Below are 13980 nucleotides of genomic sequence, written 5' to 3' on the forward strand. Positions count from 1 at the left end.
AGGACTAACCATCCATCCTATCCATCCTACAAGTGCTTATCTGTTTCTAAAGCTGCACCCAAGGAGGAAGTGGGAATGGGTCAGGGCAAAGCCATCCCTAGTGATGTAACAAGGTCGCCTCAGCGTGCACAGCTCACTGCATGGCAGAATTAATTGCTTAAATGACACCTTATAAAGGATCGGGTCCAAAGATGTCCTCATCTTCCATCACACCTTTTTTTTTTTCCTCTCTCTTTTTTTGGTCCTTTCCTCTGCCTCATTTTCCCACCTTAGAACAACAAGGTCACGCTCTTCCGCCAGCTGCAGCAGATGACGTACAACCTGATCGAGTGGCGGTCCCAGATCCTGTCTGGAACCCTCCCCAAGGACGAACTGGCAGAGCTCAAGATGAAGGTCACAGCCAAAATCGATCACGGGAACAGGTAAACCAGGGATGACTCTTCACTGAGAACTTGGAAGAAACCACGCACGTTCATGCTAAGGACATAGCTCACCATGAGCTTGTGATCTTGGAGTTGCCAAAGAACAATGCTTAACTGTTCTCTTTCTGCCTTGGAAAACATTTAATTTTGTAGAAGAAAATTTGGCAATGCCCTTCATGGGCTAGACCCTGTGCTGGATCTCTGGTCTCAAGGAGATGATGGATGATCAGGGAATATGGGGCTTGAATGGAAGCAACTCCACTGCCAGACAAACTCAGAGGGTCTGAGCATCAGAAGCTGACAATTTCAGGGACCTGGGACTATCTCTATCTTTATTCCTTTTTTTTTAGTTTTTATTTTATACTGGAGTATAGTTGCTTTACAATGTTGTGTTAGTTTCAGGTGTACAGCAAAGTGATTCAGTTATACATGTGTCTATTCTTTTTCAGATTCTTTTCCCATTTAGGTTATTAAAGAATATTGAGTAGAGTTCCCTATGCTATACATCAGGTCCTTGTTGTTTATATATTTTATATGTAGTAGTGTGTATCTGTTAATCCCAAACCATAATTTATCCCTCCCCCCTGCTATCTTTCTTCTAACAGAGGATTTTAAATCAGCATCAGACTCATTCTCTCTCTTTCTTTCTGTCTTCCCCTAAGTGGGACCATTGCTTACATTGTGTAAAAACCAGATTTGCCAGAATAGCCTGTCTCCAGTAACCTCTAAAGAGTTAATCACACCATTCGTCTTCCGATTGGCTCGGTCAGATACGTAGGTTCCAGATGTTACTGCCCTTTGGAAGACGAAAAATTTAGTCGATTCATCAAAATTAATGGTGACCTGGGATGATTCATCCTTCCTGACCAGCTCTTTTTAAACACTGGGTTCGTTTCTCAGTTTTTGTTGATGATTCGTTTGACATTTAGTTTTTTTTTTTTTCTTGACTGTGTTGGGTCTTCGTTGCTGCGTGCGGGCTTTCTCTAGTTGCAGCGAGCAAGGGTTACTCTTCGTTGAGGCTTGCAGCTTCTCCTTGCAGTGACTTCTCTTGTTGCGGAGCACGGGCTCTAGGAGTGTGGGCTCAGTAGTTGTGGCTCGCGGGCTCTAGAGCGCAGGCTCAGTAGTTGCGGCGCACGGGCTTAGTTGCTCCGCCCTTGTCTGTTCACAGGACTATAACCACAGGAGCTGCACTGCTAGTCATATAGTCCTGGGGAGACTCTTAAACAGCAGCTAAGATGGGATAAAGCAGCTCCCTCCTGGCACATATGCTGCCTCTGTATTCTTCGGTCTTGGCACACTGGGGCATCAGCCTGGAGGCCTCTGGTCTCTGGCAAAGGATGGTAACATCCTACAAACAGCGGACCACACTGGCCTTTTCATTTCAGCCCTTGGAAGCAGCTCAAGAAATTAAGCTGCTCCGTCAGTGCATCCGTGATCCAGTCTCTGAGCAGCCAACAAGGCTCGCTGCTCATAGTCTGGGTGGCCTGTGGGTCTGGCTGCCATGGCAAGGGACCTGCCAGATTGAATCAGTTGATGGAGATGATATAAAACAGGGAGGCAGGAAATTAGGCATTTTTGCTTCCTTCCCAAAGACTTGGCATGTGCCACCATTATCCTTGAACTTTCTCGCCCTTTGGACATCCTCACTCCTAAACTGCTAGTGCCTGGAATGAACTGGGTGTTCAGATCACAGTATCGTGTTTCCACCACAGTCCCCAACTTCTTAGAACTAAGCACAATTTTTTCTGCTTCTGTGTGCACATCGGGCATAAAAAACCTTGCTGGGATGGTGCCATGCAGGGACCATATGGCCCTTACTATTCCCGTGCAGCACCCAGAGCTCCGTCTTAACACAGCCAGGGGTTTTCTTGTGCCAATAGGAGCTAACATTCATTGAAAGCCTATTGTATGCTAGATATTGTACTGTGTGCTTTATATGCGTTATCTCATTAAATTCACACAACAGCCCTGAAGGGTAGGGAATAATTTACAGATGAGGAAACCAGGCCTTTGCAAAATTAAGTAGATGACCAAAGTCATATTGCTAGCAAGTATTAAAACCAGGATGCAAATCTTGGTCCAGCTGACACCAGAGCCCATTCTCTGAGATAGATTGTGTGATACCAACAGCCAGGACTTAACTTCTTTGATTCCTTTTGTTGCTCTTGTTGTTTTTGGCTGCACCGTATGTCTTGTGGGATCTCAGTTCTCCGACCAGGGATTGAACCCAGGCCACAGCAGTGGAAGCCCTGAATCCTAACCACTAGGCCACCAAGGAACTCCCTTGATCTCCTTTAAAATGGTCTTGAAAAGGGCTTCCCTGGTGGCGCAGTGGTTAAGAATCTGCCTGCCGATGCAGGGGACACGGGTTCGAGCCCTGGTCTGGGGAGATCCCACATGCCACGGAGCAGCTAAGCCTGTGTGTCACAACTGCTGAGCCTGTGCTCTAGAGCCCATGAGTCACAACTACTGAAGCCCGTGTGCCTAGAGCCCGTGCTCTGCAACAAGAGAAGCCACTGCAATGAGAAGCCCCCGCACCGCAATGAAGAGTAGCCCCCAGTCGCCACAACTAGAGAAAGCCCGCACGCAACAACGAAGACCCAGTGCAGCCAAAAAAATAAATTAATTAAATAAATAAATTTAAAAAACAAACAAAGAAAAAACAGTCTTGAATTAAGCACTGTCCCCCAGGCCTGTGCTTTTAAGGAAATCAGGGCAAGCTCCCCAGTATCTGAGCATTCGTCTTTCCTAGTTCCTATAGCAAACTACAGATGATTAGGGGAAAGAAGCATTGGTCAGACGATTTTGGTTAGAATTAGCGCCAGTTTTGCCTTTCCTGTTGAGGTTCTGCAGACCAAATTACTTTGCATATTATATGAGTTTGGGTAACATTTTCATAAGTTTTTTAGCATTGTTGTTGTATGGAAAGGAAGCAAAAATTGAAAGGAGAAAAGCCAGTGAACTCTTCTTATCTTGACTTGTCTGGCACCCAGCCTTTCAGCTGAATCCTCTGGGTTCTTCCGTGAAGACTCTTCAGGAAAGAATCTGCTCCTGACGTGGAGAACCAACTGACCATTTCTTTCTTTCTAGAATGCTGGGGTTGGATCTGGTCGTGCGGGATGACAACGGGAACATCTTGGACCCAGATGAAACCAGCACCATCGCCCTCTTCAAGGCCCATGAAATGGCCTCAAAGAGGATTGAGGAAAAGATCCAAGAAGAGAAGGTGAAGCTTCCTCAAGTGGGCAGACCTTGGCCACAGAGTTCCATTTTTGCTTTTTTTTTTTTTTTTTTTTTTTGCGGTACGCGGGCCTCTCATTGCTGTGGCCTCTCCCGTTGCGGAGCACAGGCTCCGGACGCGCAGGCTCAGCGGCCATGGCTCACGGGCCCAGCCGCTCCACGGCATGGGGGATCCTTCCGGACCTGGGCACAAACCCGTGTCCCCTGCATCGGCAGGCGGACTCTCAACCACTGCGCCACCAGGGAAGCCCTTTGCTTTTGTTTTTAATGAAGGAAAAGGAGTTAAGACAACAGAGGTGGAAATGTTGTTTAGAAAATCATTCATTTCCTCATTTTAGAAGCAAAATATTACAAAAAGAACAAGGCAGTTTTGTATATTCTGACCTGGGAAGATTGCGAAGATAATGTATTAAGCAGAAAAGAGCAAGATGCAGAACAGTGTGTATAAAACACTATTATTTGTGTTTCAAAAAAGAATATACATACATCTGTGCTTGCCTATGTGCAGACTAACTGTAGTGATAGACAAGAAACTGACACTTAATGGATGCCTCTGAGAAGGAGAACTGGGTGGGAGAAAAGCCTCTTGACTCTGTAAACTTCTGTAGTTAGTACATAGATCATGATTTCCAAAATAATATTTACAAATAAAGTGTTTGAAAGATTTTAAAAATAGTAATTGGACAATAAATAAAAATTCAAAAGGTATAGAAAAAGAGAAAAAGAAAAGTCACCTATATTATGACTGCCCAAACATACTGATGTTTAGGTATATATTCTTCCAGTCTTTCTGTTCTAATGAGTAGAGGTTTCTGTTTAGTTTGTAGGTTTTATTTCTTCAGCACAGTTGTAATAACATTTCATTGTGTTTCTGGATCTAATGGCTAATCATGCCTGAAGGTGGACCTGTCCAGTGGAATCTCTTATTTGCAATGAGAGTTATTCCCCGAAAGAAGGATAATGAATCATGATGTTTATGCTTTTGAGGTTTACCCAGAAACTGTTGTGAGAGATGAGAACTTCTTAAAGCTACTAAACCCCTGAGTTATCATAAACTTTAGATATATGCTCTTTAGACAGCATTTATTGAATTACTTGGGTTCAAGGCGCTTCACAGGACCGCCTTGATCATCTAAATAATCATGGTTCTATTTTTCTCACTTGATCACTTCTCCACTTACACACACTTTCTTCTCAGTAAGTGCTTCTCTCGGGTGGTAATTATATTTGGCTTCCGTTTGCAGGCCAGAGTCTTTGCTAGTGTTTCCCACTTGCTGAAACCAAAACGCTTTTCTGTCTTGTCCTCTGTGTTCAGTCAATTCTGCAGAACGTGGACTTGCGGGGCCAGTCCATCTTCAGTGCCGTGCATACCTACGGCCTCTACGTGAACTTCAAGAACTTTGTCTGCAACATTGGGGAAGATGCAGAGTTGTTCATGGCCCTCTACGACCCGGACCAGTCCACGTTCATCAGGTAGTAGAGACCCGGGTCATCTTCCGGCAACCTTGCAAAAATACCCAGCCTTCACCTATCTCCTCCCTGAGGATTTCTTTGCTGGGTTTGAGAGGGGAAGATGGAGCAGAAGGGGAGGATTTCTAGGCAGTAGAAAATAAACCCCTTTGGGTCGTTTAGCCATTCTGAATAGCTGCTGAAACAGTGCAGTAGTACAGTTTGTGTACTCCCTGGGTCTTAGAAATCACAGAAAACTCATCCGAACATGGTGACAGGAGCAGAGAATTCAAAGGAGTATAAGAGAGGGGTGAGGGAGGGATGACTCATCAGAGCACTGAGAATTTTAGGGCAGTGAAACTGTCCTCTATGATACTGTCATGGTGGCTGTGTGTCATTACACATTTTTCCAAACCCATAGAATGTCCAACACTAAGAGTGACCCCTAATGTAAACTGTAGACTCGGGGTGATAAAGACCTCTCAGTGTAGGTTCAATGATTATAACAGTGATTGTACCATTCTGCTGGGGGTTTTTGATAAAGGGGGGGCATGGAGGGGGGCCTAGGGGAAATCTGTACCTTTGGCTCAATTTTGCTGTGAACCCAATACTGGTATAAATTAAAGACTTTAGCGGGTGATTCTAGGGTTTATTCAACCCTACAGTCATGCTGCCGCTGAGCAGCTAAGAAAACAGGTTTATTCTTGAGAAGATGGTTAAAAGTAATTACTGACAAATTATTTATTATTTTTTTAAATAAAATTTTTAAATAATTTATTTATTTATTTATTTATTTATTTTTGGCCGCGTTGGGTCTTCGTTACTGCGCACGGGTTTTCTCTAGTTGTGGCGAGCAGGAGCTACTCTTCGTTGCGGTGCATGGGCTTCTCATGGCGGTGGCTTCTCTTGTTGTGGAGCTCGGGCTCTAGACACACGGGCTTCAGTAGTTGTGGCACGCGGGCTCTAGAGCAGAGGCTCAGTAGCTGTGGCGCATGGGCTTAGTCGCTCCGCGGCATGTGAGATCTTTCCGGACCAGGACTAGAACCCATGTCCCATGCATTGGCAGGCGGATTCTTAACCACTGCGCCACCAGGGAAGCCCCAAAATTGTGTGTATCTAAAATAGAAAGCTTATTGCAGTGTGGTGCTGTGGATTCCAGGAGATGGACTTGGAATGATTCTTATAATATTATATTCTTGATTCAGCAAAACTGAAACTTTTATACAAAGGATTTGAGATGGAAGGTAGACCCCAGATAGAATCTGGTAGAATCTACTGTGTCTGTGCCCATCTTGAGCAGTGCTTGTCATGGGGCTGTACTGGCTGTGCCTTGGAGAGCCAGGCTACAGCCAGGAGACCAGAGGGCGGTCATTGGTGTGGTCTCAGACCTGCCTGGTGAACTTCACTGGGCTCTTCTGGGCCACCTTTCGACCCTATTAAGTCTATCCTGAGAGCAGCTTCCTCCCCAGTTAGGTGCTGATTGAGATTTTTTTTTTTTCCCTTCATCAGTGAAAACTACCTAATTCGTTGGGGCAGCAATGGAATGCCCAAGGAAATCGAGAAGCTCAATAACCTTCAAGCGGTCTTTACTGTAAGTCCTACCTATGTTTAACCCTTTCCTTTGTTTGCAATATTCACAGGTGCACGTGACAAGTATATGGAAAATTTAAAAATGAACACATGAAAATAACAGTCATCATAATCCCTTTAGCAGGAGTGACCCCACTCATTTATTCACCAAATATTTATTGAGCACCTGTCAGAGGCCAGGCACTTGAGATACATCAGTGAACACATCAGATAATGTCCTGGTTCTCAAGGAGCTTTTTGTCCTAATGGGGAAGTCAGTAATAAACAGTAATCAGATAGATGAGGACTTGTACAGAATGTTAGAGGTCGTGAGTGCTTTGGGGGGATTGGGAGTTTCTGGGCTGGGGGAGGGTTGCTCTCTTAAACAGGTGGGTCAGGGCAGACCTTGATGAGCAGGAGCCTTTGAGCAAGAACTTCCAGTTGACAAGGGGGTGAGCTGTGCAGATAAAGGGGGGAACCTTCCAGAGCCAGGTTACAGTCGGGGCAAAGACTGGACTAGACTTTTCTGTTGGCTTATATTTTAATGGACTTTTCCCTCTCTTTCTCCACTTCCCTGAGGCAGGAGGTGTGCTGCTGTAAATGGATCAAGAGCCAGGAAATGTTTTGGGCTAGAGCTTGGGGCCTGGTGACTCTCTTTTTCGTGGGCTAGGAACTTTCTTGGGATTCTCTCCCCTTTTTTTACATCAGTGCTTGAAATGCCCTGGAGCTGTTGCCACCTGCTCTGAGCAGCCTTGGTGGGCAGGTTTTCCAGCTCCCATTTAGCCTAAAAGAGATTCTGCCTTCCTTTTCTCCCTTTTTCCCTTAAGCTACACCCATATTTTGTCTGCTTATTCTCTTACCACTCTTACAGTCAGGAAAACAGAGTCTAGGGTAAAGCACCAAAGGACGTGATAGGAAGGCACATTGGTCCCTGCTTCCTGCCTGCCTGCCTGCCTTCATTTCTGCTTATTATTATTCATTCCATCTATTAACCTCCTACCCCTATGACAAAAGTGGTCTATTAACTGTCCCTGCACTGACCCATACACATCTTCACCACCTAGTAAACATCGACAAAAAAGAGCTTAGAGCTCTTCCCAAAACCTCTCCCCAACATGCAGAGTATTTCCTCAATTCTAAGATATGTGAGGGTTTTTTTCCCCTGAAATTAAAAGGCATTTATCAGTCAATGCATACATTATTAAAAAAAAAACCACACATTTAAAAAGGTGTTGTTGGATCATTGGTCCATCTTTCTAATCAATACCGTTTCAGAATAGCTGCAATTCACCCCCTCCCCTCCTCCCCCAACCAATTAGGCCCTTCCTATATGCAAATTTCATGTCCAACTTTTTCAATTAAATAAAATGTGGTGACTGATTCTTTGGTCATTGAACATTCTACAGAAACTTCCTTTAGACATGATTGCATATTATTAGATAATATCAGTGTGCCCCAGTTTATGTAACCAGTCACTTAAAGTCTTTATCTTTCTATTAACAGAAGCCTCACAAAACCTAGAGTAGAAATTCAAGGGTGAATATCATCATCGGTATATATTCCTATCTTGGAGACCTGAGTTAATTTGATTATAGTGGATAGATATGGATGGATTGTTTAAAAAGTAATTCCTGATTCAGTAAAGAGGCCTTGGATAGCCGTTTCATGAAAAGAATTTGAGATGCAGTTAAATCATTTCTGATATGAACGCAAATGAGATATGTGAGCTCTTTTGTGGGTTTACTCACCCATCCTTAGGAATACAAACAAGCGTAGAGCATGAGCCACAAAAAGACAGAGACATTTCATCTACACGTTTCTCATTAGTCAACACACGCCCAGAGGCTCTCGATGGATCTCTCTCATAAAACAGATGAATAATTACAGAAAGCAGTGCCTGGAAATTTCTGTGTTATACTTGCCTCACGGGATTATTTGGAAGGTGAAATGAAATATCACCAGCATGTGTAGATACCCAGTAAATGTCAACGTCTTGTAAGTTTTAATTTCATTTGACACTGAAACGCCTCTGGTGCTCAGATATGCCCTGGCCAGGACATAAAGTAGCAATGACAAGGGACCCCATTTTTACATACCCTGCGTAAACTGGAGACTTGAGATTGAATACGATCTGATTTATAAATTTGAAGTAGGAGCTGGGGAATTTTTAAAAATTCTTTTTTTGAATACAGTCCTTTTTCTCTGATGCTATGATAGTTCTTGGGTGGATAAGGGGAAGAGAGGAGTCCTTCTGATATTTCAGCATTAGGAAGTATGCTCGGAACGGTGTTTTATTTTTTCTATTTATTTTTATTTTTTATTTTTTTGCGGTATGCGGGCCTCTCACTGTTGTGGCCTCTCCCGTTGCGGAGCACAGGCTCCGGACGCGCAGGCTCAGCGGCCATGGCTCACGGGCCCAGCCGCTCCGTGGCATGTGGGATCTTCCCGGACCGGGGCATGAACCCGTGTCCCCTGCATCGGCAGGTGGACTCTCAACCACTGCGCCACCAGGGAAGCCCTGAACGGTGTTTTATTGTAGAGTGCAAAGAAAAGAGAAATGAATGTGACAGGGTGATGTAGTGTGACCTCCTTTTCTGTTCTCTCTGCCCCTGTAGGACCTCAGCAGCATAGACCTCATCCGGCCCCGCATCAGCCTCGTGTGCCAGATTGTCCGGGTTGGCCACATGGAGCTGAAGGAGGGCAAAAAGCACACATGTGGACTCCGAAGACCCTTTGGAGTAGCAGGTACAGAAAGAACCCGAGGTGGATGTAAAATGGTATGGCCACTGGGGAAACAGTATGGTGGGGCCTCAAAAAATTAGATTAGGATCCAGCAATCCCACTTCTGTATCCCCAGATGAATTAAAAGCAGGGTCTCAAAGAGATATTGTCACACCCGTGTTTACCACAGCGTGGTTCACAATAGCCAAAGCAACCCAGCTGTCTGTTGACGGATGAATGGATAGACAAAATGGTCTTTCCATACAGTGGAATGTCATTCAGCCTTAAGCAGCCCGTGTCCCCTGCACTGGCAGGCGGATTCTCAACCACTGCGCCACCAGGGAAGTCCAGTGTGAATGTTTTTAATGCCACTTTGAGCTGTACATTTAAAAATGGTCAAAATGGCAAATTTCATGTTATGTATATTTTTCCACAATAAAAAAAAAATTAAAAGATATACAGAGAAGAGGGAGGAAGGAGAGAGGAGACCCAGAAACAGTGCAAGATGAATTTGGTTGTTAGCGTTAGCATCAGACACACCGCATTGACTGCCTGAAACTGCCAGGTAGCTTTTTGTGGGTTGTGTGTCCTCACCTAGATGCCCCTCCTTTGTTTCTCCCTCACTGCCCAGCACTGTGTCTTGTACACAGCAGGGCCCTCTCAGTAAAGCCTCCGTGTGGCTGTTGTAATCTTCCCTGACTGTGGCTGCCTATTGATTTTAATTGAATAAAATTCTCCTGGGAAAGTGGTTTGTATGTCTAGGAAATTGGCTCTTCCAAGGCAACATTGCTTTCAAAGAGGGTCCTTGGCTTAAATCAAACTCCATAACCTTCCAGGAGGCCCTCCATTTTCCTCTGTAGTTTGTTAAATGGAGGAAATATATTTTTGGTCTTGTACCGACATTTTGGTCACTAAGTAGTTTTGAAAGCCATCAATTCTGCCCCTGGAACGAGGGCCCAGAAACTGCACGTTGTCAGGGCTGACCTGTGGATCACATGGCTGGTGAGGCAGCCTCTGTACCCCAGGAGGCTGTGTGCCTCCTGCATCCCTTGAACGGCCTTGCACTGCACCTGCTCTCAAGGTTGGCTCTCAAGGCTCTGTCTAGAGGGGCCAGCACTACCTCCTGATAGTGAATTAAAATAAAAGCCCAGAAAAGGCAAGGAACCCTGGCCCAGGACTGCTTAGCCATCTATACGGCAGTCTATTCTTTCATAAAAGATTTAAAGAATATTCAAGGTTGTTGTCTTTCAAACTGGGCCGTGGAGATTCAAACATCAAGCTCAAGGCTTTTCTTTGCTCTTCCATTTCAGGGTGTATGTGTGTTCATTCAGGGTGTGGAGATTAATTTACTTTGAGCCTTGATGGCCAAGCATCAGAAGTTAGGAGTAACTAGATGATGTCATTCAGAAATGAACTCCCTATTTAGGGGTTCAAATACAAATTCTCCAGTGTGTGTGTGTGTGTGTGTGTGTGTGTGTGTATTAAGGGCTGATAGCAAGTTGATGTCATGCCCTGCTTCCTACAGCTTCCTTTCACTAACTTTATTCATTCCCAAGCCTTATGCACTATATGTTCGGGTTGAATTGAGAAAGCATTTCCTCCCTTGTCTTTAGTTTTTCTTATGATTATTGTCTCATATCTCAGTATTTCTTTTAACCACCAAACGGATTACCTGTGGCGTGGATCATTAATGTGTGTTTTATGGCTAGATTGTAATTTATTAACCAAGGAATGGCTTCTTGCCGTGGCCCCTGCCTAACCTCAGCAGCTGTAGAGTGAATGGCCCACTTATTAGTTCTCTAGGCAGCAGGCATCATTAGGTTAAATGGTTTGGCCCTGTCATCACTGTTGGGTTCATACCCTGGCTTTACCACTTAACTTCTGACCTAGGGAAAATTACCTACCTTTCCTGTGGTCAGTTTCCTCATCTCTTAAAGTAGGGCTAATATGAATATTTGTATAAATAAGATAATCCATGCAGTAGGGTTACAACAGCGCTTCCTTAATTAATAGCTCTTACCGGGCATCAAAGACCAAATCACTATATGGTCTTCCAGTGTGTACTGTTGGTGCCCTGGCTGTCCGCCCTTCATTTATGTGGAAACCAGGTGAGAAAATGTCAAATCAGAGGGACAGTGGACCACTGCAAGGCTTGAGTTCCTCTCCCAGGTCTTTTATTCTATTGACACTCCTGCCAAAAAAAAAAAAAAGGAGTGTTCTTGGGGTCTTGGAACGCAGGCTTACTAAAAAGGGTCAGTGTCATGTGACTCAAGAATTCACCAACTTGGTCTAGTAGAATTTTTTTTTTTTGCGGTACGCGGGCCTCTCACTGTTGTGACTTCTCCCATTGCGGAGCACAGGCTCTGGACGCGCAGGCTCAGCGGCCATGGCTCACGGGCCTAGCCGCTCCGCGGCATGTGGGATCTTCCCGGACCGGGGCACGAACCCGTGTCCCCTGCATTGGCAGGCGGACTCTCAACCACTGCGCCACCAGGAAAGCTCTAGTAGAATGTTTTAAAGGAGGTAGTCTGCAGGGTTGATCCAAGAATACCCAGTCCCCTGCCTGAGCCCCTGATGAATTGATCTTCTGCTAGGCTGGGGACACTGGGAGTCATCATTGGCAAAGAAAGAAAAGAAACGTCCCTGCTCGCTCTTGTTCTCTTTCTTCCTCCAGGGTTCTATGTTTGCTGATACTGTAATTTTCCATAGTTCCTCACTGAGGCCTGAAGCAATTAGTTTCTTTAATTAAGTTTTGTCTTTTTCCTAGTGATGGATATTACCGATATCATACATGGGAAGGTGGATGATGAAGAAAAGCAGCATTTTATTCCCTTTCAGCAGTAAGTACTTTGGCATTATTCCAGGTGACTTGAGACCTGCATTAGGCCTTGGGATGGTGTGTTAGAACCAGGTGCTAGGAACCTTTTGCCCAGTTAGAAAAGGAAAGCTCTTAAGCGGGGAGATTGTCGGAGCGGCGCTGACAGACTTTATTCAAAGTCCTTCATATTGCACTCCATTAAGAGGGTAACTGAACTTTCCTGATTCTACAGAAATGATCAAAGGAACATAAGGGGCAAACCTACCAGATTATGGTGCCATTTAAATGCCAGAAATGCCAAAGTTTGTACTTTGTCCTATGGAACAGGTATCACAGAGGACGAGGAATCAAGTAGAAAAGCACAGGGCTTCTCAGACTGTAACCTGCACATGAATCACCTGGGATCTTGTTAGAATGCAAAACATGATCTGGTGGGTCTGGAATCTGCATCTGACAAGCTTCTAGGTGATGCTGCTACTGCAGGTCTGGGGATCACACTTTGAGTAACAGAGGTTTAGGAGATGCGAGAGTGAAGGGTAGACTAATCCTTGTTTTCCTGCAAGCGGAGGGAAGCCAGCCTGAGAATGCATGGAAGCTTTCCCCGCAGAGCTGTGCTCAGCTCCCCATACTGAGTCTCAGGAGCTGGAGCCCCGGGTGGGCCACTGGGGGACGTTGGAGACCTACTCTCTATCCCCGTAACGCTGCAGGAGCGTGCATGTGAACATCACGACTGGCTCATACTCCAGCAAGCATGCGCCCCTGACCTCGCACAGGTGGCTGGGACGTTGCTGGATCTGACTCCTAACAGGGCAGTCGTGTCAGTGAGAAAAAATGATTGTTTCGGCCGGTATGGGGCCACCACAACAGATCAATATGACAAACCGAGAATTCCAGAAGCCAGCCCAAGGATATTTGAGTTAATATGTAATTTTATTAGTAATAACTAATATGGTTATATATTTTTTAAAATTATTTTAAAATATTAATTTTAAAATCAGTGGAGAAAGATAAACTCTGCAAAAGATAGTGTTTGAGAAAATTAGCTAACCATTTAAGAAACATCAGTTAGATCCTCATCTCCCACCTTATGCCACTGTAAATTCCAGATGATAACATATATAAGTGTAAGAGCCAAAAATCTTAAAGTACTATAGGGAAACAAAAATTTTATACGATGTGATGTGTGGGAGGCCTTTCTGAGTCAGACACCAAAGATTCGCCTAAAGAAGAAAAATTGATAGGTTTAGCCACACAGAAATTTTAGACAACTTATACATAGAAAAAATTTAATAAAATCTTTGCAGTGTCTGTGAAAAAGAATAAATATTTCTAAATGATAAGGAATTAATACAAGTTCATAAGGAAGTAAGAAGGAAACACACATGCAAAGAAATGGCCTATAAATTCATTGAGAATCAATGAAAGGCAAATGAAACAATGAGGTTTAGTTTTGGGGTTGACGAAGTTTTAAAAATATATGATATCCAGCGTTCAGTGGGTATAAATACTACTTATAAGAATATAAATTGTTACAATGCATTAAAACCCTTAAAATTTAGGAATTTCAAAGAAGAATGTACTCCATAATTAACAGTGATTATTTCCGTTGGTGTAACTCTAGGTGATTTTGCCCCTCTTTTGGTTTAACTGCTTACTATTCTTACTACAATAAATAGGTATTATATGTAATTTTATTTAAAATATAAAAATCCTTATCTTGCATTTTAAAGTCCAGCACTTCTGGATAAGTTTCTAAATAAA

General features: G+C 44.1%; 1 protein-coding gene across 1 annotated transcript in view; it reads left to right on the forward strand.

Moving 5' to 3' along the window:
- Positions 1-13980, forward strand: part of DOCK5 (dedicator of cytokinesis 5) — a 216239-nt gene that overhangs the window by 102452 nt on the left and 99807 nt on the right. The window contains exons 6-11 of the mRNA XM_060102585.1: positions 274-422; positions 3513-3648; positions 4978-5135; positions 6621-6702; positions 9296-9425; positions 12169-12241. Of these exons, the coding sequence (XP_059958568.1) occupies positions 274-422; positions 3513-3648; positions 4978-5135; positions 6621-6702; positions 9296-9425; positions 12169-12241 (728 nt within the window). The remainder of the gene's footprint in view (positions 1-273; positions 423-3512; positions 3649-4977; positions 5136-6620; positions 6703-9295; positions 9426-12168; positions 12242-13980) is intronic.

Source organism: Mesoplodon densirostris, chromosome 6, assembly GCF_025265405.1.
Source record: "Mesoplodon densirostris isolate mMesDen1 chromosome 6, mMesDen1 primary haplotype, whole genome shotgun sequence".
Taxonomy (NCBI): Eukaryota; Metazoa; Chordata; class Mammalia; order Artiodactyla; family Ziphiidae; genus Mesoplodon; species Mesoplodon densirostris.